Source organism: Pyricularia grisea (assembly GCF_004355905.1).
Source record: "Pyricularia grisea strain NI907 chromosome Unknown Pyricularia_grisea_NI907_Scaffold_7, whole genome shotgun sequence".
Taxonomy (NCBI): Eukaryota; Fungi; Ascomycota; class Sordariomycetes; order Magnaporthales; family Pyriculariaceae; genus Pyricularia; species Pyricularia grisea.
The window spans coordinates 917,446-942,903 of NW_022156720.1; the positions used below are offsets into that span (position 1 = coordinate 917,446).

The following is a 25,458-nucleotide window of genomic DNA, read 5'->3' on the forward strand; positions in this document are numbered from 1 at the left end:
TATATTTATAACCAAAATTATATAAAATCCGAAAGTAAAAAATAAATAAACGTTTACAAACATGCGCAAAACACTTATATTAACCAAATATTTATTTAACGAAATTAAAACGAAAAATAATTTCGTACCCCGAAATAAAAAGAATAAGGACCTAAAACGTAAATCTAATAAACCCAAAAATTAAAATAACCAAATGGTACAAAATACCAAACGGCGACGATAAAAACGGAATAAAAAACCCTAAACGTTACGTAAAATACGGTAATAAAATATAAATATATATTTTTTAATAAATAATTTAATAAAAAACTTATATAAATATTTTTCGATAATGGAGTATAAAATAATCATATATTACCAAAAATTGTAACGGAACGAGGGATATTTTGATAATAAAAAAAACCATATTAATTGCAAATTGTAAAAAAAAAGCAATTTTATACGGAAACAGTATTATCGAAATAAAAACCGTATATTTTTAGATGGAAAATTACGGATAAAAAAAATAAACTATTTTAAATATTACGGAAACAGGGAATAAAAATATAATTTCAAAAGGTTTTTGGTTTAGGAAAAATAACCCCAAAATAAATTGAATAATCGGCCAAATTTAAGGAAAAAAATATTTAATTATTAAATAATTTATAATATATAAAAGTTTATATAGAAAATATAAAATACGGACGAATTAAATAAAATAAATGGCGTATTTACGAAAAAAACGACCAAATCCGGAGTTAATATTGGAAAAAAAAACGATTATCCACAAATTAAAACCGATATAATTCCATAATATTAAATATAAACAGATAAATTAAAAATAGCAAAGCTTTAAAAAAATATCAAATTTATACACGATTATTCAACCAAAAATTCGAAACAAAATTACCCAAATATAATTTATTCGACCACGAAATACCATTTAAGGAAAAAGTCCAACCAAAATTCCACAAAATATACGGTTCAAATCCAATATAAATAAAAATATTAAACGAATATTTCGCCGAAAATCTTAAAAAAGGTTATATTAAATTATTAATATTACCAGCAAAATACCCAATTTTTTTCGTACCAAAAAAACGGAAAATTACAATTATATGTAAATTATAAATAATTAAACGATATTATTATTAAAAACTATTATCCACTCCTATTAATGGGAAGATTTTAAAATATATTTTACTAAATATAATAATTTACGATATTAAATTTTAAAAAAATATATAATTTAATTTGTATAAAAAAAGGCGAAAAATGGAAAACCGCGTTTTGCACCAAACGAAAATATTACGAATATTTGGTAATATTTTTCGGTTTTATTAACGTTCCAATAACCTTTTAAATTATGATTAACCACGTTTTTAAAATATGTTTAAATATTTTCGTCGTTATTTATCTGGACGATATCCTTATTTTTTCCAAAACGGTAAAAAATATAAAAAACACGTTTATACGGTTTTACGAAAGTTATAAAACGTTAAATATTTAATTAAACCAAAAGAAATATTTTTTTTATAATCAACACATTAATTTTTTAAAATATACCATCGTTTTTGGAAAAATTAGGATGGAAAAATTAAAAGTTTAAACAGTAAAAAAATAATTTTAACCACAAAACGTAAAAAACGGTCAAAATTTTTTCGAATTTATAAATTTTTACAAAAGATTTATTAAAAAATACGGCGCAATCACCATTTTATTAAACAATATAATTAAAAAAAACCTAAAATTTCAATGGACGGAATAAACGTAATAAACTTTTAAACAGTTACAAAACGTAATAATCCGAAAACCAATTTTTAAAATACCAAATCCAACGAAACTTTTCGAAATCAAAACCGACGTATTTAATTACGTAATTAAAAGATAATTTAACCAACGAAACGAAAAAAAGAAATTGCATTTTTGCGTTTTTTTTTATAAAAATTGTATAAACCAAAATTTAATTACTAAATATACGATAAAAAGTTAATGGTTATTATTCGAATATTCGAAAAATAGAGACCCTAATTATCCGGAATTAAATACGAAATGTTAATTTATACGGATTATAAAAACCTGATCTATTTTACCACCAATAAAATATTAAACAAACGATAAACTAAATGGTTAAAATTTTTATTAAAATTTCATTTTAAAACTATTTACCGAAAAAAATAAAAAACGGCAAAACCGACGTTTTTAACCAAAAACCAAACCACGAAAATATTATACCAAAAGAATACGCGTTATTTTTATAATAAACGAAAACGGAAACCTTTTACCAATACACCGGAATTTTATAATAATAAACACAATAATTATACCAAAGAAATACGGAAAATTTACGAAAATAAAATTTACAAACACCAAAAAATTTCCAAAATATGGAAACGGTTAAAATAATATTATAATTTTAAAAAAACACGAAAAAAAGTACGAAAAATTATTAAAAATTGCGAATTTTGCGTTAAAAACAAATCCGCAAAATATAAATTTTACGGGTTATTATAATTATTACCAACTTTTAATAAAGTTTGGTAAACCATTATTATGGATTTTATCGTTAAATTACCATTTTTAAAAAAACTATTTACACGAACCAAATACGATAATATACTAATTATAATAAATAAATTTACCAAATACGCCTATTTCCTATTATATAAAAAAAGTAGTAATACCAAAAAAATCGCCGATATATTTTTACGAATAATTGTTAATAATTACGGATTACCAAAGAATATTATCACCGATAAAAATAAATTTTTTACATTAAAATTTTGGAAATTGTTAATAAAATAGTTAAAAACCAATTATAAATTATTAATAATATTTTACCCCCAAATAAACGAATAAATAAAACGACCCAACCAAATATCCGAATAATATTTAAAATATTACGTAAACCATAAATAAAATAATTAACTATAATTATTACCCATAATATAATTTGTTTACAATAATTTAAAAAACAAAAATACCAAAATAACCCCGTTTTACGCCAATTACGGATTTAACCCTACAGTATACGGAAAACCCAAAATAACTATTATGGTATTACGGGCCGATAAATAAATAAATAAATTACGGTAATTATATAAAAAACTCCAACGGGAATTAAAGTTCGTACGAAAAAAATAAATAAAATACGCCAATTAATATCGGATAAAGGGATTATTTTTCTAAAAAAAATAACGTTTATTTTATTCGACGTAATATTAAAATACAACGATTAAATAACAAATTCAATTTTAAGAAATTTGAATTTTTTAAAATTAAAAAAAATTAACGATACCAATTACCAATTATTATTACCAAATATTATAAAAATTTATCCAATATTTTATATATTATTATTGGAATTAGCATTATACGGCACTGTTATATAAAAAGTAATCGAAATCGACGTATAAAAAACCTATAAAATAAAACAAATATTCGACCATAAATAAAACCACGGCAAAATAAAATATTTTGTTAAATGGGAAAATTATAAATATAAAAAAAATATTTGGAAATTTTTTAATTATTTTTAAAATTGCCAAAAACCGCTCCGCTAATATTATTAAAAATTGGATTTACGAGTAAATTAGCTAAAAAAAGGACGATTTAAAAAAATATTATTTACCATTTCTAAAAATTAAAAAACGACCAAAATTTGGAATTATATTACCAAATAAATTTACAAAAAAATTATTAATATATAATATAAAGTCAAAAATACCAAAAAACGATTTATTAACAAAATATTGCGTAAAAATATTTATTTCGTCCTATAACGAAAAGTTTGAAAAACCTATCTGGAAAATCGAATTTTAAACAAAATTGGAATTAGGAAAAAGCGATTTTAAGGATATTTTAGGAAATATTTTGGTTGATTGCCGCCGTTTTTTTATTTTATTTTTTTACGTTTTATCCAATTTAATTTTTCCAAATTATTAATTCCGCGAAATATAATTTATATTATTTTTTTAAACCATAATTTGTTTTATTTCCGTAAACGGAATAATTTTAATTGTTTTTTTTTAAATTTTTTACTATTTTGTTAAAATATTTTTTTCCAAAATTTCGATTTCCGTATCCAATTTCGAATATTACCGACTAATATTGCGTAATTAAACGTTAAATACCCCTAATACGTCGCAACCAAACCGATTAATACGAAAATATTTAACGCAACGAAAAGGATTTTGCGGCAAAATAATGCAACGTATTATACCGCGCGATTTATAATAAAAATAAAAAAACATATTTACGAAATAAGGAAAAAAAAACGCAAAAAAAACGTGGCGACGTTCCGTCGACGAACGACCAAATTTTAATTTAACGACGCAATTAAATATAACGTAGAAAAAAAAAATTAATAAAAAAAAATAAAACCAAAAATAAAAATTAAGGGAATATAAATTATTTAAAACCAAAGAAATTTTGCCAAAAAAAAGGAAATTTAATATTACGACCAAATAATTGGGCCGGTATTAAAAAGGTTAAATGGGGTTACACCCCTTTTAACAATATTCGCCCAAAAAAAATACCGACCGGTAAAATAACGATTATTTAAAAATAAAGCCACGAAATTTTACGTAATTTTACGTAACGGCCAAAAAAATGGATTTTTATAATTTGTAAAATTTTAATTAAAAATTATAAGTTAAATAAATTAAAAGAGATTATATTTGGAATATAATTTATATAAGGCACGTTTATTACCATGTAAATAAATTCGATTTTAGGATTGTTTAACAATAATTAAATTTTAATTAACTTTAATATTTATTTGAAACCGATTATAATTTTACCCCAGTTATTAAAAATACCCAGTTACCCAGTTAAAACGCTTAGTTGTTTTAACCCACTGTATTTTACCATAAGAATAGGTTACCCGATACCTTGATTGTAACATATTTAACGTATTGGCAGGCAGCCGAAATAATTGGAAATTTACGCGATTTTATAATATTAATAAAAATGCGGTAAATATAATTGTGGTGTTATTAAACAGGATTGCATTTGCATGTAGTTATTTTATTAACGATTTTTTAGTTAAAAAACTCGTGAGTGGTGACCCGCGATTTTGTCGTGACCCGCGATTTTGCAACCCCCTTTTTAAGGGGGCCCACAACGCACAGCCCCCAAGTACATGTGATTGGCAGCCTTACTGCATTCATGCAACACTGCTTGCCTAAATCTGTCAGACGCGTCATTGCCCAGATTGATCCATCTCACCAATCAGCTCGAGATTTTTGCAGGCATCGGATTGGGCAAAATGCACAAACACAAAAATGCGCAGTTGCGCTTTTTACAATCATGGACCGTGATAGCAGGTGTCGATCTCTACGACATGATAAAAGCCCCCCAGCAAGCCGGAAACTGGATTGTAGACAAGTACACAGCACAAAAAACATCATGCCACTGAGAATACAATCCAATATCTACGGAGAGGGCTACGGGATAGTTTCACTATCAACCTCATGCCCTTGCTGTGATACCAGTATCTCTCTTGAGCTATATATCTGTGCTTTATGTCAAGCAGGACGGGTTTTTAACAAGAAAGAGGACCTCATGTGAGTGCACTATGGTGTTTCTGGTGCATCTTTAATGCAAAAAAAGCTCTTTGCCACCATCTGCCAGGGTTCCTGATCATCATCTCTCTTAGTTATCATGTGCTAAAACATGGATTCCCACTATACTTCTGTGAGAAGTCAGGGTGCAACCGAGCATTCCATCGGACTGATTTACTTGCCAGGCATCGACAGTAAGTGAGCACATCTGGCAAGTTTGTTGTTGTGGAGTTGCAACTAACGAAAAGACTTGCAGAAGACATGAACTTTCGCTTGGGTATTCATCGGATCGTTGTGCAAAGCCAAATTTGATAGATAATGGAACAACCACTACAGCTCCAGGAGCTGTTCGGGATATTGCAGACAGACATGACAATCTTCATTTCGCATCTTCGGGTTCTCCCTACACCGAGAATTTTTGGATCAGGTTTATGCTCGGTGCAACAGAGGCCGTCTGTTCCAACTCATTCGACTCGTTTAACCTACCATGGAGTGCCGTGGACCCAATGAGCCCCGAATTTCTACTATCTGATGTACATTCCAGCCCCGACTCTCGGCTTGGTTCTTTGCGCTCCAGTCACTTGGATCATGACAGTACGTCAGGTCACCTGGAAAATACAACCGATCTGAACCCTCCTCTCAAACAGCTGTTGGAGATGAGCGATACAAATTCCACCGATGGAGCATTGCATCTGCCATCAGTTTGGAATGACTGGGACTTTGAGAGCACTTTTGTCTCGGCTCAAACATTTGCCAATTGTGCAAACACGCTACCTCCACCATACCAAACCGTCGAAATGACCGATGCGAGTCGCGTCGGTGACTGCTTGCCCACGGCGCCTGCCTACAACACCCTGCCACATAAGTCTGCCTCAGACATTAGGGTTGAGGAAGTGTTGGTACCGGACCAGATCAGCATAGACCAGCCTGGTAAACACGGAGCTGGAGACGACCCTTCACACTCTGCGAAGCGTATCAAAATTGAAAAACAATCACCCGGAGAAAGAATAGCGTGCCCATATTTCAAGCGGTTTCATGAGTCATTTGGCTCCCGCAGAACCTGCCTTGGTCCAGGATTTGACGGTATGAACCGGTTAAAGTATGTTTTTTTTTTTTTTTTTTTTTTTTGCTTCCGATCATTCCCACCTCGGGCAGCTTCATTGGCAAATTCTTACAACTCAAGATTCGCAGGGAGCATCTGCATCGCAAGCATCTTAAAAAGTTCGCGTGCGACAGATGCGGAAAGAACCTCGGGAATAATAAACGTCTCGACGATCATATGCGAGCCCTGGAGCCTTGCTTTGCCGTGGTTGTTCAGCCAGATCAAGGCTTCATGTCGCATCCGCAGTGGAATGAGATCCAGGCAAATACGCGCAAGCATGGCGTAGAGGTTGAAGACAAGTGGAGGCAGATCTATCTTGTTTTGTTTCCGGATGCTAATCCGTCAGCGATACCAGGGCCTTGTAAGTCTGCACTTTTTGACACGATTTTGTAGAGGTCGTTTTTGTCAGCTAACATTTATGAACTGATATCCATAGTCTTTGATGGTTTTGCAGCTTCACAGGATAGGAAGCATCGGGTCACAGAAAATAGTTGATCATTAAAGTTAGCTTTTGATAAGGTATCAACTGGGCGGCTTTTGAGAGACCCTTGTCATGAAACTATACTAGTCGGCAACAAAAGAAGTCGGACTTGCTAGGTTCAAAAACACAACCGTATATGCAGCCAGAACGCCATCGCTTCTTCAAAAATAATCATCACGTCTACATCCAGGCCACAAGACTCCCAAACGCAACCGCAACCACCATGGACACGGCTGCAATGGGAGTGCCTCGAGCAGCAGCCCCACCAGCAGGCGCCGACGTCGCAGCCGTCTGACCGGCGTTGGTAGCGCTACCTCCAGTGGTCGCAGCAGTTGTGGCGACACTGTTGGCAGCACTGGTCTGCGTCGTCGTGGCCGGCGAGCTAGTCCACCACGTGCTCAGCTTGCCATTCTCTCGACAAGACTCGTACGCCGACATGCGCGACTTTGACGACGCGATCTGCGACGTATCCGTCAGCAAGATCGGCTGGTTCAGCCAATCTGAGCAGAGCTTGTAGGCGCTCGACGCCTGACGGTCCTTGGAGATGTAGTCCGAGAAGGTGTCCTGGTAGCTGGCGAGCGCCGTCAGCACCGACTCTGGCATGTCCGGGTCTCCAAACGACATGCACACGTCGGTCATGCGGGCTGAAATCGAACTGCGGTACTCTTGCACGGGGGTCGGGAACGGCGGTGCGGAGGTGAGCACGGCAGACCATAGCGAAGGGCATGCGGTTGTGGCCTGGTCCGTTTGGCGAGGTTGAAGGTTGGCTCCTGCTGCGAGGACCGGGAGGGTGATGGCTGCGATGGTGGATGTCTTCATTTTGAGGTGTTTGTGTGTTCTTCCCGAGTTTTTTTTTATGAGTTAAATGAGTGACTGGCGGGCTAAACGAGTGGTCCCGCTTCAAAAAGGCACAGATAGGGCTGACACCGTGATGGCCATCTTGATGCGAGGGGATGGTCTTGGCCTGGTTAAGTAGAACATGTGTGCCCAGCAAATGCTTGTTCCGTCTAGGCTATACGGGCTGACCAAACATCAATCTTAATGGGCGGGTCGGGATCCGTTATTCCTGCATTAACCGTAAGCACCGAGATTGCAGCTGCAGCCTGTCCAGGCAAGCCGGGGTAGATTCCACAGTGAGCTGGCGGAACAATGGGAGGCGTTTTTTTTTCTGTTCATTCAATGTGGTGTTCCGGATCCGTTCCGTGAGAACAAAAGAGACAGATGCCTGATTTTTCTCCCAAATTAAACATCTCGAAGCGGAATCGGAGAAATAAGGTCGCAGACCTTTGCAGCACAACAGTTGACCTCGTCAAGTTGCCATTTTCTTGCGGGGGTCTGGCGATCTCGACCACAGGCAACGCACCGACTTTCCATTATGAAACCGAAATCAGTTTGGCACAGCGGCCTACATACTGGAATGCAAAAAATTAGATGTCCTTTGGATACAAATGTGCTGTTTGTGATTTCTGAACGAGAAACTTTCCGCATTATGAAGGAACATCGTTGTAGGATATAGTAACACAAGTATTTAAAGTTTTCAACAATCCAAATCGGATATGGTGTAGTGGCTAACATACGACGCTCTCAATAACGAGTTACCGTCGTGCCCGGGGTTCGATTCCCCGTATCCGAGTTCTTCTGTTCTGTTTTTGACTTTCTCCATGCGGATCCATTTTGATCTGTTTATCCTCGGCTTTTTTTTTTCAGCTGGGGTATTTTCTTTCGGTTTTCTTCAGGTTAAAGCCGCATGTAGCTAGATTTTATTTGACGATAGGCTGTTTAATGCTGGCATCGTTCTAGTTAATGGACATAGCCCAGGAATGTCTACATCACGTGACACTGTGTGTTTCTATGGTGACATCAACAAGCAACTGTAGGCTCGAGCGTGTGCCGTTGGCGGATGGAATTCCGAATTGAAGGTAGAACAAATTTTGCGGCGCAACAAACAAACACATCAAAACTCCAATCATCACTCCAACATACAAAACAACTTGTCACCATCAATTTATCTGACTCGGTCTTATTTCGTCACAATGATTTTCGCCACACGTTCCGCAATTCTAATCCGGTCCGCCACATGGCGCGCCGCAACTGCCGCAACGCGCTTCACATCAACCCGTATGCTGTCCGTCGGTAGCAAGAGCGGCAACACTCCGGCCCCAATTGAGCGGTCCGAGTCGCAGGCCATCCCGCTGGGCAAGTTCTACGAGTACATCTTGAACGAGCCCCAGCCGATCCCAGACGTGAAGCCAGAAGAGCCTCCCGTCACCGCCGCAAAGTCGGCAAAGGCCAAGTCTAGCAAGTCGGCCGACGCGAGCAACGGAAAGAAGGCGTCCGCTTAAGCTTTTCTCCAGGGGATTTCTTTGGTTGTTGAATGGGCGTTGGATTTGAAAGGATTTGCCACGTGCGCAACCTGGCATGGAAAAGCCAATGTCTTTTTCTGGACTCGTCAAGTCGTCACTGCAAAAGGCAGGCAAACGCATCGCCACATTTTCTACGTTATCGCTGAGATCTGGGGCTTTTGAAAAAATAGCGGGCGGACCCGCAAATTGTTTCGATTCAACCTTTCGAAAAGTGTCTATGACATAGATGGGGGAAACGTGCCCCCTCGCGACCCCACTGGCGTATCTGGTTCTTACAAATCTAGCATTGGTCTCTCGACGCTTGAATTGTTTCTCAACGCTCATACCCTGTATACTTATTATACTTTTTTGTAAACAAGTTCATTGCCGACCTGATTGGTCTACTGATTTGTTCACTGCCGAGTGATTGAAACCCAGTAAATTGACCTCCCTTAGCTTTATATACTCTTGTCCCCCCAACATTTAGTCCCTGATAAGGCAATCATGGCCCCCGAAGAGAAACAAATTCAAAGGTGGCAGACCGTGCAGGATGGTGTCGACAAACTTTGGTTGGAGCGGGCACCCATGCCTAGTCCTGGCAAAGATGAAGTCCTTGTCGAGATCCGTGCCGTCTCCCTGAACTACCGTGACACCGAAGGTAGGTTCTCTCACCTATTCCCTCCTTGGTCTTCATAAAAGCTTGACTGCCGTTCGGTCACTAACAGCCAATTAGTGGTCAACGGCCTATACAAACACCACAAGAGCCTCAAGGACAAGAAACCAGACCCCCTAACCCCCTGCTCCGACATGTGCGGTGTCGTGACGGCCGTTGGCCCCGACCTGACCATCCCCTGGAAGGTAGGCGACCGGGTCCTGTCTACCTTTACCCAGGCCCATCTGTCTGGCCAGATCAAGGAGGAACACATGGCCACGGGAATGGGCTTCCCGCTCGACGGCGTGCTGCAGACCCAGAGAGTCTTTCCCAGCACCGGCCTCGTCAAGGCCCCCGAGTCTCTGACCGATGAGGAGGCGTCTTGTCTACCCATCGCTGCCGTCACGGCCTGGATGGCGCTCTTTTGGCAGGAGCCGCTGCGGGAGTTTCCGGATCTGTCGGGCAAGGTCGTGCTCGTGCAGGGGACGGGCGGAGTCAGTATTTCTGGCATGCAGATTGCAAAGGCTGCTGGAGCTACTAGTAAGTCATCTTGCAAAGGCGGGAACAAAGAGAATGAAGTTGGACGTGATCAACTCTAACACGCTCAACACCACCACACAGCAATTGTAACCTCCTCATCCGACGACAAGCTCCAAAAGGCCAAAGCCCTCGGCGCAGACCATCTGATAAACTATCGAAGCACTCCAGAGTGGCAGGACGAAGTCATGAAGCTGACGGACGGCCGGGGCGCCGACGTGATTTTCGAGTGCGGCGGAGCAGACACGCTGCACCGGTCCCTGCAGTGCGTGACCTTTGGCGGCCTCGTCAGCTGCATCGGTTACCTCTCGGGCAAGCAGGACAAGTCGGTCGAGGGCAGGCCGCACTTTAACCTCTTGGCGCTGTCTCGAAACGTCACGGTCAAGGGCCTCATCAATGGGCCGAGGGATAGGTTCGAGGATGTGGTTGGGTTCTACGACAAGCATGGAATCAAGCCCGTAGTGGATCGCGTGTTTGGGTTCGAGGAGGGGAGGGCTGCGTTGGAGTATTTGATGAGTGGGGGGCATTTTGGAAAGGTGGTTGTCAAGATTTCTGGTTGAGTGGTGTGATGCTGTAATTTTAGTAGTCTCTGGATGTATACTGGGATTATAACAAACCATGCGCACCGGATCGTCATGCTGCTGAATTGCAGAACGCCCATGTCGAGTTTTTAGAAAGTTTCTTCCAGGTACCGTTCCAAGGCTACCTAGGTAGGTACCTAAAGCACCTAGCTACCTAGGCACCTAGGTATCTGGGGACGAATTTTCACCGTGCCTGCCTGTCCTGTTTCTCAGTTTCCAGGCAACAAAGAGTGAACGTGCTCCAGAACAATCGAGGACCATCTGGGCAAGCTCTTCCAAAAGGTGTAAGTACAACAGTCAATAAAATGTCAACCACAGTTGCACAGGCCTAGACAGAATCCACATCCCCAACTCAAAGGGCCGTTCTGAGCAAATATAATCCCGCTCGCCTTCCGCCCACATTTCTCCCCAACATACCTCAACTTCTTCACATACTTTATCAGCTTCATCCATCACATTGACTAGCTCGACTTCATCATAAATTCGCCCTGGGTCACCTCTGCATCCGAGATGCATCTTCCAGACCCAAATGCCCAGGCCCTTGGCCCCAATCTCAGCCCAGCAAATAGTGGTCTTTTAACACTCCCAACTGAAATTTTACTCAAGATCACGGTCCTACTTGGCAACTCACAAAACATGCTCCGTCTGGCCCAGGTCCACAGGGACCTTTATCACAACATACTCCACCAAGCTTGGGAACAGGACATCAAGATCACAGAAGATTGCCGAAGCCTTATGAAAAACGTCAAGCTCGGAAACATCGACGGGGTGACGCGGGCAGTACAGACTTACGGGGCCGATCCGCATATGCTGCGCTCAATAGTGGGCCATCACCCAACTGAATACAAAGCGTCCGCAATGGGCGTGGCCATTTGGGCAGATGAATCCCTTGATGGTTCGGAAGCTGCTCGACTTGGGGTGCAACGTTGAGACATCGTCGCAAGCTTTCCATCACAGCCGTGACGATAGATGGGAGAAGCCGTCGCCACTATTGCAGCTCCTTTTGTTTAACCAGGGAATCTCGAGACTGGAGGAGCACCCGTTGGGATCATGTAGCCGAGCATGGTGGGTGGATCGTCACGTCTACAGCCGTGACATTGCTCTGGTGGATGAATGGTGCCGTGAAGCATGTCAGCTGGCCGGTGTTTTGTGGGAAATTGTGCAGATTATGGTTGACCACGGTGCCAATGTCAACGCAGAGGCAAACTGTCTCGGCTCAAGCTACTATGGGTGCTGCTCGCCGTTGAGCATAGCAATCATTAGTGGCATGCCAGCAGAGGTTGTTTCGCTGCTCCTCTGCCTTGGCGCTGGGCCCATTCCAAATCCCCGCCCAGCAACAATATTTGATCTCACTACACTACTCGTGTACGCTGGCATATGGGACAGAATCGATCACAACAAGAGCCTCACAGTGCCAGTGTCGACAACGTTACTCAAGTGTGAAAACCCTCGCCCGGAACCTTCTGGCCCCAAGTGGAGCTATTTCCATGAACTTTTGCAATTCATAGGACACATGCGTCAGGTCGGCCAATTTTCCATGGCCGATAAAGCGAGTCTAGCACTTTTCATCAGGATTATCGATCTTGAAATCGCCATCATGGCCGATGACCCCGTTGATAAACGCCTGTGGCTGAGGGGTAGGGACCAGCCTCAAAGGTTGACGCTGCTAGGGTCTCTGGTGCGAATCATGCGAGCACATCGAAAACCGCATCATCTTGATGTGGCCATGGCTTACATTTCGATTCTGGTTCGTCAAAAGGGCGTAGACCCAAACGGGCCTCGCAACGGGTATGACCCAGAATCCCCTCTGCATTTCATCTGTGCGATGAGTGTGAAGGATGAACACATCCCTACCATAGTGTTATTCTTGAAGTTCTTCCTTAGGCTTCCCGGTGTTGATGTGAACCGGATTGACAGAAGACTTTTCAAAAAGACATCGCTGCATATTGCATGCAACAGAAGAAATGTCTGCAGGAAGTCATTGAGACACTGCTAGAGGCTGGGGCTAACCCAATGGCAAAAGATTCCTGTGGTCGTACGCCACGGGGATTACGCCTCCGGATGATTGCGGTAGACGCAGCGGAGGAAGAGATGTTTTCGAGGGTCGACGCTAGATTGTTGGATGCGATGAGGAAGTGGCAACCACGAGAGTTAACTTCGCTACAGAGACAAGCCAGGATTTGATGTATCTAGACGAAAACTCAATCTGCCAATCCAGGTCAAATAGGCGGCTCGTCTGATTTGAGATTGTGACAGGAGGGAAAACCTAGGAACGTTCTTCTTTTCGGATGATGTGTTATGTTTTGAGCCAGCGTTTGTAAAGTTAATTTGAGTATGAATCGCCTTGGTTCATGTGACCTGGGAACACCTGTAGATGCACTGACTTTTCTCATTCAATTTAAAAATAGCTATTCGGCTTGATCCCAACAGCAATAAAAAGTGCAAATATTGTTGAAAGGGATTGCAAGACGATAAGACTACGAGGCATTCCCGAGATCTCCATTGGTGGGGCTATCGATCGATCAGGCCACTTCTTGGCAGTTCAAATCCCCTGCATAATTCAAAACCCACATACAAGCATATCAGCACACTTTTGCTTGCAGGTGTCGGGGCGAGCGACGCTTATCGAATCGCCGTTCTGTGGGCCAACAATGCAAGCATTGCCTGCGAAGTGGAGCCTGATGTGTAAAATTGGATCAAACCACATTGAGCAAAAGAGCACGACCTGGTCGCCACAGGCGGTTGCAAACGTAATTCAATCGACTGCTGTACAGCACCGCATCGCACTGCACTGCACTGCACACTCTGTCAGCACAAACTCAAGCAACACAGGCAGACGTTTCATTGTCTGACCTGACAGACATCAACCTAGATTGACCTGTCTACCCGGTGACACGGTTCTTTGTCTCGCTTCTTCTTAACATTTGCACCATGCCCTGATTGATCATTTTTCATTTAGCGCTTGCTTTTGCACTAACCGTAGCGTGTTGCGACAACTGCCACGTCTCCAGTTGATTGGTCATTTATTTTTATTAGGACAATAGAAAAAGAAAAAAAAAGAATATTACCAAAATACACACCACCAGTCTGAAACGATGGATCCAGAATCGCGCTCTAGAGAAGAGCGCGAAGAGCTGCTGGCGGCCGACGATCCAGACCACGATGTGTCGTCCAAGGAGGACGAAGAGGGCCTGCTCCCGCATCGGCCCGCCCCGCCCAGGCGCAGGTTGGGGTCATCGATAGCGATGCTTTTTCTGGTCGCTTTTTCGCTCATCCTGCTCGGTGGCGCCGCCCTGTCGGGCATGACGGTGATGCAGACGGAGCCGCCCGCGCCGCCGTCCCCGCCGGCTGCCGACGATCCCGGCAAGGCGAAAACGCCAGAGGAGACGGGCAAATCTGGGATTTTACCCCCGTTCGACGATTTTGATTTGAGAAAGACGAATTTCTTTGTTACGGATCAGGATGCCGAGGTGCGACAGTACGAATTCAACATTACGCGCGTCGAGGTGGAGGGTCCGGATGGGGTTAAAAAATCAATGGTGCTTGTCAACGGGCAGAGTCCGGGTCCGTTGATTGAGGCTAATTCGGGTGATTTGCTCAAGGTGGTTGTGCACAACTCGATGCCTGGCGACGAGAGGACAACCATTCATTGGCACGGAATCGACCAGCGGGATAGCGTTCAGATGGACGGAGTTTGGGGTGTTACTCAATGCGGAATTCCCCCAGGCGAGAGCTACACCTACGTGTTTGGTGTGCCAAATCAAAGAGGAACGTTCTGGTACCATGCACATGTCTCGGTGCAATATACCGATGGGTTATACGGTCCTATAATCATCCACGACCCCACCGAAAAGGTTCCCAAGGTCGAGGAGGATAGGATTATCATGATTGGCGATATGCATCACATGGATGGCAGACAGGCAGTCAAGGAATATCTGAGTACGTCATCGAGTTGGAGCCCCGGGATAACGGGCATGGAGCCCTACCCTGACAATATCATCATCAACGGTCGCAACGTCTTCAACTGTAGTCAACCCGAAGACGAAGTCGTCGGCAAACGGCATGAAGGGGAGGAGATGAAGTGTGCTAGTGGTACCCGTTTCAACTCGCGCATCAGGAGCAACACTGCAGCTCGACTTCGTATTATCAGCCACAGCTCCAACACCCCGATGTGGTTCACCGTCGACAACCACACGCTCGAGATAGTCGAGATGGACGGCGTCGAGGTCGAGCCCGTGGCCACCACCAAAATCTTCATCAACCCTGGCCAGAGATACTCGGCAATCCTGCGTGCCAACCAGACGGCCGGAAACTATCTGATGCGTGCAATCGCGACGTGCGCCATGTTGGATCCAAACCCACACTCCAACTTTGCCAGCGTAAACTCTCAAGGAACGGCTATCCTTTCCTACGATGATGTCGACGCCGGTGCTGCTCCAATCGGAAAGGCGTGGGATCTGGGGGCATTTGTGGCCAGTGAAGATGTCGGGACTGAGCCTTGGCACAACAGATGCGCAGATTTGCCGTTCGATTTAACCAAACCCATGAGGCCTATCGATGCGTACGAGGTCGGAGAGAAGAATAAGCATTATTTTATGTTTAGGTTTGTTGATGATGGCAAGGGCGTCCAGCGAACCTCGATCAACGACGTAAGCTTACTTTATTTCACTCGTATGCTCTCCCATCACTAGTTCCCCATGCTAACATTCAATAGACTATCTTCAACCCCCTCGACAACGAGGCCACAATCTGGCAAGTCCCCGACTTTGACGAAGCCGCGGCGGCAGCATCCTCCGCAGACTCAACCATACCCCTCGGTGGCGTCTTCCAGCCAAATCAGCACGTCCTCTACTCGGCCGACGAGACCAAGGGAGCCGAGATCGCCATCAGCGCCGGCAACATGATGGGTCACCCTTGGCACCTGCACGGACAGCAGTTCCAAATCGTAGGCTGGGGTAAGGGCGAGTTTGGCAAGTCCAAGACGACGTGGAACTTGAAAAACCCTATCAGGAGAGACACCGTCACGGTCGCGGGCCATTCGCACGTCGTCATCCGCTACGCCGCCGATAACCCGGGCGTATGGGCTCTTCATTGTCATATTCAGTGGCATGCCGAGGGTATGTTTTTTCTTTTTTCTTCTTTTTTTTGTCTTTGCATACTTTTTGAGACCGAAGCATCGTGGCAGGATTGATTGCTGACTAGTCTTTCTGTAGGTGGAATGTTCATGCAGACAGCTCAACGTGTCGGCGCTCTAAAGAAGCTTATAGATGGGATGGGGGCGCAAGGGACCGATGATGTTCGACGTAAATTTTGCAAGCAGCCGGTTAAACCGTAAATCGTGTGTTGTTTAGAGAAAGGATTGTTCCATGTTTGCTTTTTTTGTTTCTATATTCGTTTTCCTCATTCTTTTCTGCATTTCAAGATACCCAGCGATGCTGTTGTATTCCATTCATTAGTGCTGGGCACTTTCTTTTTGTACATATCCTGCCAGTTGAATGATTTGAATCCAGCGTCTTACTTTTGGAGTTTCTTACCTTGTCCTTTGTTAGTTCCCGATATGTATCACCATGGTCTTTTGCATGCGATCGTCGTGTCTCCTCCCCTGGGCTTGTGTGCCCCCCACGCCCTGGTTGTCAAAATAAAAACCCCTGTCTCGGAGGTGCTTGACCTTATTGATGTTGCTTATGTTGCTCAACCGCACCCTTATTTTGAGAACTTAGTTCATCCCCAAACATGGTCGTGCATAGGGATCCAATCGTCCGGGCCAAGGACAGGGAATCAACAGCGCATGGTAAAGCTTCCAAGGCCGGATTTTTCTTTCTGACTCGATCCAACCATCTTGAAATAGCTTGCCCTTTTTATAGCACTTGCTTCCATTCCGTCATGACTTTTTGTTTCTGGCCATCAGCCAGGTGATTAGATCCTGCAACGTGGTTGCAAATTAGCTAGGTGTGCATATTAAACTCGATATCAAGACCACCATACTCCTTGTGAGCGGATGGATGAAGAAATCTGCGTACTCACTCACTCAAAATCTGGAGCCGGGTTCTGCTGGCGGCGGTTCCTCTGACGTGGGCGGCGCTTGCGGGGACGAGCACCCAAGCCGCCAGGAGGGTGGACCACCGACTGGGTGGTTGGGGTGGCGAAAGGATACCTGCACGGCCTGTCAATTTGCGGCAGGCCAGTAGCGACTGGACAGGTGATGGGGTACATTAATCCAGGTGGGAGTTTGTAGGACTCTGCTGGCGTAAAGAGCGTCTGTTGACGGGTGAGATTTTGCTGGTCTGGTGAGGTTGGCTTTTTAGGCGCCAGACGAATAGGTAAAGTGAAGCTGAACGATGATGGCATGTTTGCGTTGCAGTTGGTGATATTTTGCGGGTCTTTGGTGCAGTTGAGGTGAGTGGTGACGTCGCAGGGGGGGGCTTCTGGGAATTGCTTCCTTTGGTAGAGCTGTTAACGAGGGCGCTCTGAGTGATAGAAATGCCAGATCTTTGCAGACATTTTCGGGGGTAGGATCTGGCTGGGCCATCTTTTTGAGGATCGACTGTTTTTTTCTTTAGAAGGATGAACTTGAACTCCAGGCTCAGCAAACGGATTGGAGCAAACAAAGTCCGATACCAATCTATCAGGTCGGGTAGCAGGTGGGCTTTTGTGCGAGGTGCATGTTGTTTTCTCAGTCTTGTCTCAGGTGACGGCTCACTCGCCAGCCAGGTGGTCATCGTGGCTGGAAACTTGAGCTTTGGCATATCTGTAATCCACTACAGCCCACACGCAGAACAGCGTTGCACACCTGGGTGGACGGATCAATGTAACGTACTTAGGTACCTAACTAACGACTTACCTACCTAGGTAGGCACCCTATTTAGGCACCTAAATATTTAAGGATCAGTATATAGGACTAACCCAAATGCCGGCCATAACTCATCCCTCTTCCACCCCAACGAACACCTGGGTAGAATTGAATGCGGGCTTGAGTCACGTGTGCAATTATAAAGGTACTCAATTACAACGACATCCTAATGTTCCTTTGGGCTAACTTACTTGCCGACTTGCCCTGGATACAATCCTATAGTTACCAACAATGCGTGACAGTCAGTTCAACTTTAATCTTTGCCCTGTGTTTGAGTGGGCTTGGCCCGAGTCATTTCCACCCTGATACAAGCGATATCCGCTCCTCGGATGCGGTTTGCGCAACCTCATCTTCATACTTCAGTTCATTTTCTTGCTCTAAAATCAACTCCTCCACGAGCCTCCGGTGCTCCCGTTCCCACTCGACATCCTTTGCTCAGGCTCAGGGCATGGGGATGATAGCGTGGCAAAAACTGTACATCCCTATGCTCAGATACCCAGACTCTAACAGGGGGCGTTGGCTGCTCGACTTTGTTCAGCTTAAATATTCATTTCTCTCTGATTTATTGGCTGTGCCTTTTGGCGCTTTCGCTTTGCACTGTCAGCCAATGTCGTCCATTTACGAAAGTGAGAGAAGACTGCTCGACCCCCATCATCTTGCCGCGTCTCTTCCAGTTTTCCGAGCTTTGGATCCTCGGCAGCCACTGCCCAAGCTCAGGCGACCTATGGCAGATCCGGATTCTACAGCCGGCTGTTCTGTTGGAATGCTCGGGGAAGTTCCGCAGAAACTCTTGACATGCGGGATTAATTTGGAACCTTTTCAGGTGATCCAGAGTTTTCCAGTCTGGCAAATATTTTCTTTCAGTAGGTCAGTACAGCAGTACTCTCGAGGCTCTACCTTGCAGTGCGACCTCAAAAAGATAGAATACCAAGTCCGTTTTCTGAACACTGCACTCACCAATTACTTGGATATCCCAGTCCGTGTCAATATTATGGTGGTCTTCGGCGTCGATAAGCGGGCCGGTATGGATAAAGGCTGATTGATGTAGAGACCACTTTGGCCGCTTTTGATGCTAGAAATGGTGGTGAGAAAGACAGGACCCTATTAATGGCTGCCAAGACCAGGTTGGCTAAGAGGTAGGTAGGGGAAGAATCTGGGGGCCAACTGGGCAAGGACAGTAACAAACTATAACAAAGGGTGTTGAATGGCCAGTTTTCCAAACTTGCCACAATCGGCAATGACTTTAATTTGTTCGAGCGCATCCTCGCTCTTCCCATTCCACACTTCCACCAAAGGCAAAACAAACCCATTGCCGTAATTCCGCACCGTCCAGTCCAGAGCCTCCTTCACCTTTGCCGCCTTTGGCTCATCACGAGGGATGCTTACTGGTTCCGGCATCCCATCCAGCTTAAACATGGCGTCTCGGCTACGGTCCGCAAAGGCCATGGGCATGGGCGGGTTCGTAAACACGACCGAGGCTCGCGCGGCGTCGGGAGAGGCGCAGCGGGTCATCCTGTCGGCCGAGGACGCGCCGCCGTTCGCCCCTGGATTTCCAGCCGCGTCCAGCGCGTACCGAATCGGGTCGAGCCCTTGCTCCTTGATCAACGACGCTATCTGCTCCTCGACATCGGCGTCGCGGTAGTCAAAGCAGTGCGTGGCGCCCAGGCCGCGCAGGATTTCGTGCCGCGATGCCGACGCCGTCACGATGATGGTCTTGACGCCGCTCGCCCGCGCGTACTGCACCGCGCTGCTGCCGACGGCAGTCGAGGCTCCCCAGACGAGCAAGCTGCCGCCGGGCGCTGGTGCGACTGCGGCTGGTTGGTTTTCGGCGGGAATGGGCGGTAGGTCAAACAGGTTGAAGATGACGTCGGCAGCGGTGCTGGCCACGACGACCAGGGAGGCTGCGTCCTGCATGGGCAGGTTTTCGGGGACGTGAAATAACCGTTCCGCGGGGCAGGTCGCGTAATCCTGATGGGTGCCGTAGCGGGCCGGGCGGCCGAGGCCGGTAGGAGTCGTGCCGGCTACGGCGTCTCCGACTTTGAAGTCGGATCCCGGAGGGGCGGAGACGACGTGCCCACTGAAGTCATACCCTAGGACGACAGGGCGGACGGCCAACGCCTGGCCGTGTTTGATGTCGGCTGGGTTGACGCCCGAGAAGAGAACCTTGATCAAAACCTCGTCGTCTTCTGGGGTTGGGACAGGAAAGTCTCGCTTCACGGAGAGATGACAATCATCGTCCATGTAGAGCGCGATGTTGGTTGGTTCAGACATTGTTGAGATGGTAAAACTGAGCACTGGGTTTCCAGAAGTGACCAATGTAAATTAATGAGGAGAAGTGGCGTTCCGGGGAGCTGGGGGATTATGTACTCCGAAATGGCAATTATCCGAAGCATACACCTACCAAAACCTTAATTAGTTCCAGTGGATTGGCAGAAAGCTAATCTACCTGTGTTACTAAGGCCCGGTGGGATGGACCGGAAGCGCCGGCACTTTGCGGGTTGCACTTCAAAATTATCGACATTGGTACGACGATAGTAGAAAGCAGCAGGCAAGATGCTTTCGTGTCCCAGTAACTGATGGGAAATGCATAACGAGGATCCCGGATCGGGCACGGCTTGTTTCCTGAAAGGCTCCTCCCGTCACAGTGAAACGCACAACCCGCAAGGCCGGAAATTACTCCACAATCGGCACTCGGCGACTCGGAATTTATTCAGGAGTGTAGATAGCTCCCGACGCCGTCCAGATCCGCCACGTGCGAAGCGCGGTCATCTTTTCTGCCCCGAAAGCCTGCAAATTCCCCGAGTTGGTCCAGCGGACACCAGACATGACCAAATAACAAGCGCAAGAGTCCGAGTGGAGGCGCGTCACTGCCATGCCGCCTCAACACTGCTCTGTGTACTATGTTTTTTTTTTTTTTTTTTTTTTTTTTTTTTTTTTTTTTTTTTTTTTTTTTTTTGGTCTTTGGCTTTTTAATGATGGTGAAAGGAGAACAGCAACTGCTTCTTGTTGTATGACTTGTCTTTACGCAAATTAGCAGGTGTTTCAAGCCAGTTTTATGCCATGGTATGGCCTGAGTCGGACACGAATCTGTGTTACGCCCAGGTTCTTGGCCGCGAGCAATGTGCAGCCTACAGCCGCATGCCTGTCTGGGTTTTGGGTTGTGTAAGTACTGGCTCGCGAGCAAATTTGTATTGTGGACTTGGGAAAATTAAGGTTAAATATATATTAAGTTTGAAGGATTTAATACAATTGACCTGCAAACCGTTACGAATACATTCGTGATTTCAAATGTAATCGTTGGTACTTCACTTGTCCTGTTTGCTTCAGAACACCATGTAACCTCTTGCGATAATCCCCACGCCAACAGCAGTCAAACTTTTATAGGCCTAGGTTAAAAACCTTTGACTTTGGTATGATCCAACAAGCAAATGCAACAAACAGTCGACTTGGTGAGTGTCTTTGCCATGGAAGTAGTCGTTAAACCTCAATGTCTACATTTTTACTGGGAACTGACTTGACAGTGAATATGTAAGACTCAGTGTATCTACAGCCTGCGTATATGGGCATGTTTAACGCAAATCTGGAAGAAGTATAAGCGTAATGACTCACCGCTTGAGATTCAGTGCCGGATTGCTGCTAGAGGAGAAGAAAAGAAACTCAGTCCGCTTTCTGATTTACATTTGGTTTGGACACGCTGAGTGACAAGGCCTGGTTGCGGCACTGCTCTTTGTCATGACTTGCATGGAGAGTGCCTGGCCGTGTTGTGGCCAGCAACACTCGATTGTGTGGACGCTGTTCTACCTAGGGAGCATATATTACAACAACATGCAGAAGATCCAGTAGGCAATCAAAGAGCGCGCAATTTGATTGCGGGCGATGCAACCCCAGAGATGCGGGCAGTATACATAGCCTCCATTACGCTTGTTCTGTTCCGCTTCTGTTGAGGAAGATTTGTGTTTGCTTTTCTATAAAGCTGCGTGCTCACGCACATCATGAGAGGTAGCCTCTCCATCACCTTCTGGCCAAATTGCGGGTAACCTCGCAGCCTAGACGCAGAACATTGCTTATTACACATTGTACATGAGGTTTATGGATTTTCTAGTCATCAACCAAGTAACCAACAGTGACCTGCTCAATGTTTCAGGACGATCTGAATTTCCACTGCAGGACTAAATTCAAATATCTGACACAGTCAGATCAAAAGCTACCAAACACAAACTTTGCCATTATGATAAAGTCCACCGATTGCTCTACCAGGAAGTCCCAGCAGCCAATATTGAGTGATTGCCTTAAGACTCCAAAGTCGCCCCTGATCAGCTCAACATGACCTCTGCAAGATCCAGGGACAGCAGTCCTAAGGACACTGGTGTGGATTGCATGTACATCGCAGAACCAGTGTATCAAGTGAGACCATGACTCCTGATCATCGAGGATTGGAACGAGCTCCGAGCACGAACAGTTTGTTATTTGACTACCTTGAAACCACTGCAACCTGTGGAAAATACAAAGACAAAAACAGCGTCTTGAAGGACTCATTAGCTATCTCAACACTGACGGTCGTCCTATTTATTTTTGGAGTCGGATCTGCTTTCGGTCAGCACTGTTACTACGACTTCCTCCAAGACCAGAAGTTCAATCAGACACAGATCAACAATGGGCAATCGGGATTGTCACGGGTCTTGAATTCCTTCCCAAGGTCATTCTGGCCGCGTCGGACCGTCGTTTTGGTTCGCCTACACTGAAAGTCTGTAGATCACTGTCAAAAGCGGTCGCTTAGCTTTCAGAGCCTCGATAGCGCCTTTCCCTGGCCAGTTTCCTTGTTGAGTGGTCGTGTTCTAGTGAGAGCCAAGGTTCGCTGCATTCTAATCCTCTGCGTGTGAACTATCCCCCTCATTGTCCTTCGGGTTCTACCAGCGTCATCGTTCAGAGGTAAAGTTTCAGTTCCTTCCTTCAACCACTGGTTGTTTTTGACGGAGCATAGTTATCTAGCAAATAAATGGTAGATTTATGACTGCTTCAGCCACCCTCTAACGCATCATCGCAGCGACAGCCTCCTCCATCGCCATCCTGCCCCTTCCAAGCCCACTCCGAAGACTCAAGAGACACAATAAATCTATTTGCACCAGTCATCAATTGCGCAGCAGGTCAAGGATAATGTTGTGGGTAGGAACAACTGGAGTTATGGGGTTTTGAAGGGGTCGGATGCGGCTTTTGGTTTTGATAAGGGTGTCAGGCCTTTCAGGAAGAGGCAGATTTGTTCTTGAGGTGTGTTTTGGATTTCACTTTAGTTGTTTATTAATATAAAACATTTTATTATTCGGTCTTATCTTGGTATAAGGGCGCTCTGTCGAGACGATGGCAATTACAAAAGTCCTTACATCACTTGGCTTTTGTTACGGCATTTATCTCATCGAGTATTCCTCAACACAAATTCCGTGCATAATCCTGTTGCTGTTACGTTCCAAACCTGTTCAAAGGCACTTGCCTCATGGAATGGCACCGACTCGAAATCCTAATTTTAATCTTCTAAGGATATGCAGCATTATTAATGACAAAAGCTCTTGGCAGCAGGGTACTTGTGTTGCACTAAAAACACCGTCAAAAAACGGAAGCCTTCGTCAATGACTAATGCCAGTGACTTACTTCGTAGGTAAATATAGCCTGCAACAACTTGGGTCTACCATGTGGGTCTCAATGACATAGTAAAGAAGAAAAGACAAAGAAGAAGAAAGAAGAAAAGAAGAAGAGAATAAAAAAAAACAAAAAAGAAAAAAAACGAATCGATTTTGTTGGCCTACTGGTCAAGACCCTGCCTGTCCTCTCAAAACACAACTCAAAGTCACGCCGAAGGAATAGAAATACTTAAAAATAGCCTTAAATCTTAATACCAAAGTCAAGCCACTATCTATGGCCAGGTGAAATCGGCGATACCGTGATCTACAAGAACTTGTGTCATTTGAAAGCTTGCTTGTAGTACGGCAATTGAGTTGTACGTCTGGTAGATAGAAAAAGAGTCTAGGAAAACCAGAACTAGTCGCCCTTGAGACTGCTTACTAGATCCTTGATTCCATCGTGTATAAATCTTCCAACCCTGCTGTATTCTATATATATCATCGCCAGCAAAGGAGCGCCAAATGGTATCGAAGCTGAGTTTAATCGCATTAACAAAAGGGCAGACTCAAAGCATTAAGTAAAAAAAAAAAAAAAAAAAAACCATCTTTAGCTTTAGGTGGCTCCATTAAAAGGAATATATATATCATAACACTCAATCTCAGTGAATTTTTGACTTCTTAATCTTTTCAACTCAACGCTCTCGAATGCTGTTTCATACTCCAACATATCTGAAGTTCTTAGTACATATTATCTTGTGGGTCAGAGGGTCCCCGTCTGTTTCTATACGTTGCAGACTATAATCATTTCAAAGATACACCAGCCGGCAAATGCACCTCGCCGGGCTTTTCACAGTGGCTCTCACCACATTGGCCGTGAACCCGAGCAATGTGGTTGCAAACGCATTGAGCGAAGCTCCCAAATCTATACAGCCTCGCGGCAGCACCGACTTGGCCTCTGAGCAGACCTACCTCACCTGGGTCGACGGGCAATTTCGAAGGGTGAAAAAGGATTGTGAGCTCTGGCTATTTGATACCCGCACTAAACAGGTCAAAGAGAAGAGATATGAAAACTACAACACACTCGTCGTGTTTTCGATAGAACATGGATTTAATGTTCAAGTGGAGCGCAAGGACGGCTATTTCGCACCTCAATGCATAGGACATCTGACAGAAGGCGAGTTACCTCCTGGCTATGACATCGCTATATTTCAGGCGGGCAAGAGTCCCGAACATCATGATACCCATTGGTTACGATATCTACCCCATGCAGAATCTTGCGTTGTTGCGATACAACATGGTTACATCAAAGCCCAGAAAATCGTACCATTTGGCGAGGAGGCTTGGTTTCACAAGTTCAACATTGGTGTCAGTGTGGAGCCGCAAATTTACGGTCCTTATAATCGAAGAAGATGCAAGGGAAAACTCTCGGAAGATACCGACTTACCTTATGAATTCGAGGTGCTTGTGCGCGACAACCTAGAAGGTGCAAAGTGGCATCAAATAATATCGAGGCCGTAAAGGTAGATGATATATCGCCGAGGTTCTGAATGCAAAGTCTCGAAGCCCAGAAGCACAGTAGTGTCCACTTGGAAGGGCGGCTGGCTCTTTGGTCGCGACTTGAAGAAGCTGGGCAGCACCAGCACACCACCATCAACCAAGCCAAGCCGGAGCACAATGGCGCGAAAGCCAAATGTGAGGTTTACGTGGTTTCTGCGATGAGTGGCATTATAGAAACTCGATATGAAAGCCCCGGCGAAG

At 44.3% G+C, this 25,458-nt stretch overlaps 9 protein-coding genes across 9 annotated transcripts; 6 read left to right on the forward strand and 3 right to left on the reverse strand.

Moving 5' to 3' along the window:
* Positions 1-5,466: 5,466 nt before the first annotated feature.
* On the forward strand, positions 5,467-8,202 carry PgNI_09293 (uncharacterized protein). Its single transcript, XM_031129278.1, has 5 exons — positions 5,467-5,546; positions 5,639-5,737; positions 5,880-6,642; positions 6,735-7,006; positions 7,082-8,202. Exons 2-5 carry the CDS (start codon positions 5,656-5,658, stop codon positions 7,138-7,140), a joined length of 1,176 nt encoding a protein of 391 aa, XP_030978328.1. The 5' UTR covers positions 5,467-5,546; positions 5,639-5,655; the 3' UTR covers positions 7,141-8,202.
* On the reverse strand, positions 7,307-7,945 carry PgNI_09294 (uncharacterized protein; the record flags this gene model as incomplete). Its single annotated transcript, XM_031129279.1, has 1 exon — positions 7,307-7,945. The coding sequence occupies one exon, from the start codon at positions 7,943-7,945 to the stop codon at positions 7,307-7,309; it is 639 nt and encodes a 212-aa protein (XP_030978331.1).
* A 957-nt stretch (positions 8,203-9,159) lies between the features above and the next one.
* On the forward strand, positions 9,160-9,468 carry PgNI_09295 (uncharacterized protein; the record flags this gene model as incomplete). Its single annotated transcript, XM_031129280.1, has 1 exon — positions 9,160-9,468. One exon carries the CDS (start codon positions 9,160-9,162, stop codon positions 9,466-9,468), a length of 309 nt encoding a protein of 102 aa, XP_030978330.1.
* A 504-nt stretch (positions 9,469-9,972) lies between these two features.
* Positions 9,973-11,286, forward strand: PgNI_09296 (uncharacterized protein; the record flags this gene model as incomplete). The annotated part of the gene is made up of 3 exons (XM_031129281.1): positions 9,973-10,126; positions 10,202-10,660; positions 10,742-11,286. 3 exons carry the CDS (start codon positions 9,973-9,975, stop codon positions 11,215-11,217), a joined length of 1,089 nt encoding a protein of 362 aa, XP_030978333.1. The 3' UTR covers positions 11,218-11,286.
* Positions 11,287-11,748: 462 nt separating this feature from the next.
* PgNI_09297 (uncharacterized protein) lies at positions 11,749-13,234 on the forward strand (the record flags this gene model as incomplete). The annotated part of the gene is made up of 2 exons (XM_031129282.1): positions 11,749-12,018; positions 12,062-13,234. 2 exons carry the CDS (start codon positions 11,749-11,751, stop codon positions 13,232-13,234), a joined length of 1,443 nt encoding a protein of 480 aa, XP_030978332.1.
* A 1,099-nt stretch (positions 13,235-14,333) lies between these two features.
* On the forward strand, positions 14,334-16,763 carry PgNI_09298 (uncharacterized protein; the record flags this gene model as incomplete). The annotated part of the gene is made up of 3 exons (XM_031129283.1): positions 14,334-15,887; positions 15,953-16,355; positions 16,452-16,763. The coding sequence occupies 3 exons, from the start codon at positions 14,334-14,336 to the stop codon at positions 16,571-16,573; spliced, it is 2,079 nt and encodes a 692-aa protein (XP_030978335.1). The 3' UTR covers positions 16,574-16,763.
* A 499-nt stretch (positions 16,764-17,262) lies between these two features.
* On the reverse strand, positions 17,263-17,586 carry PgNI_09299 (uncharacterized protein; the record flags this gene model as incomplete). Its single annotated transcript, XM_031129284.1, has 1 exon — positions 17,263-17,586. One exon carries the CDS (start codon positions 17,584-17,586, stop codon positions 17,263-17,265), a length of 324 nt encoding a protein of 107 aa, XP_030978334.1.
* A 1,687-nt stretch (positions 17,587-19,273) lies between these two features.
* PgNI_09300 (uncharacterized protein) lies at positions 19,274-20,359 on the reverse strand (the record flags this gene model as incomplete). Its single annotated transcript, XM_031129285.1, has 1 exon — positions 19,274-20,359. The coding sequence occupies one exon, from the start codon at positions 20,357-20,359 to the stop codon at positions 19,274-19,276; it is 1,086 nt and encodes a 361-aa protein (XP_030977946.1).
* Positions 20,360-24,528: 4,169 nt separating this feature from the next.
* Positions 24,529-25,218, forward strand: PgNI_09301 (uncharacterized protein; the record flags this gene model as incomplete). Its single annotated transcript, XM_031129286.1, has 1 exon — positions 24,529-25,218. One exon carries the CDS (start codon positions 24,529-24,531, stop codon positions 25,216-25,218), a length of 690 nt encoding a protein of 229 aa, XP_030977945.1.
* Between the last annotated feature and the right edge of the window lie 240 nt (positions 25,219-25,458).

Coding starts and splice junctions, on each gene's coding strand:
- PgNI_09293 (XM_031129278.1), top strand. CDS start 5,656: ATGGATTCCCACTATACTTCTGTGAGAAGTCAGGGTGCAACCGAGCAT. Junction 5,738..5,879: donor TTACTTGCCAGGCATCGACA/GTAAGTGAGCAC, acceptor CAACCACTACAG/CTCCAGGAGCTGTTCGGGAT. Junction 7,007..7,081: donor GTCAGCGATACCAGGGCCTT/GTAAGTCTGCAC, acceptor TGATATCCATAG/TCTTTGATGGTTTTGCAGCT.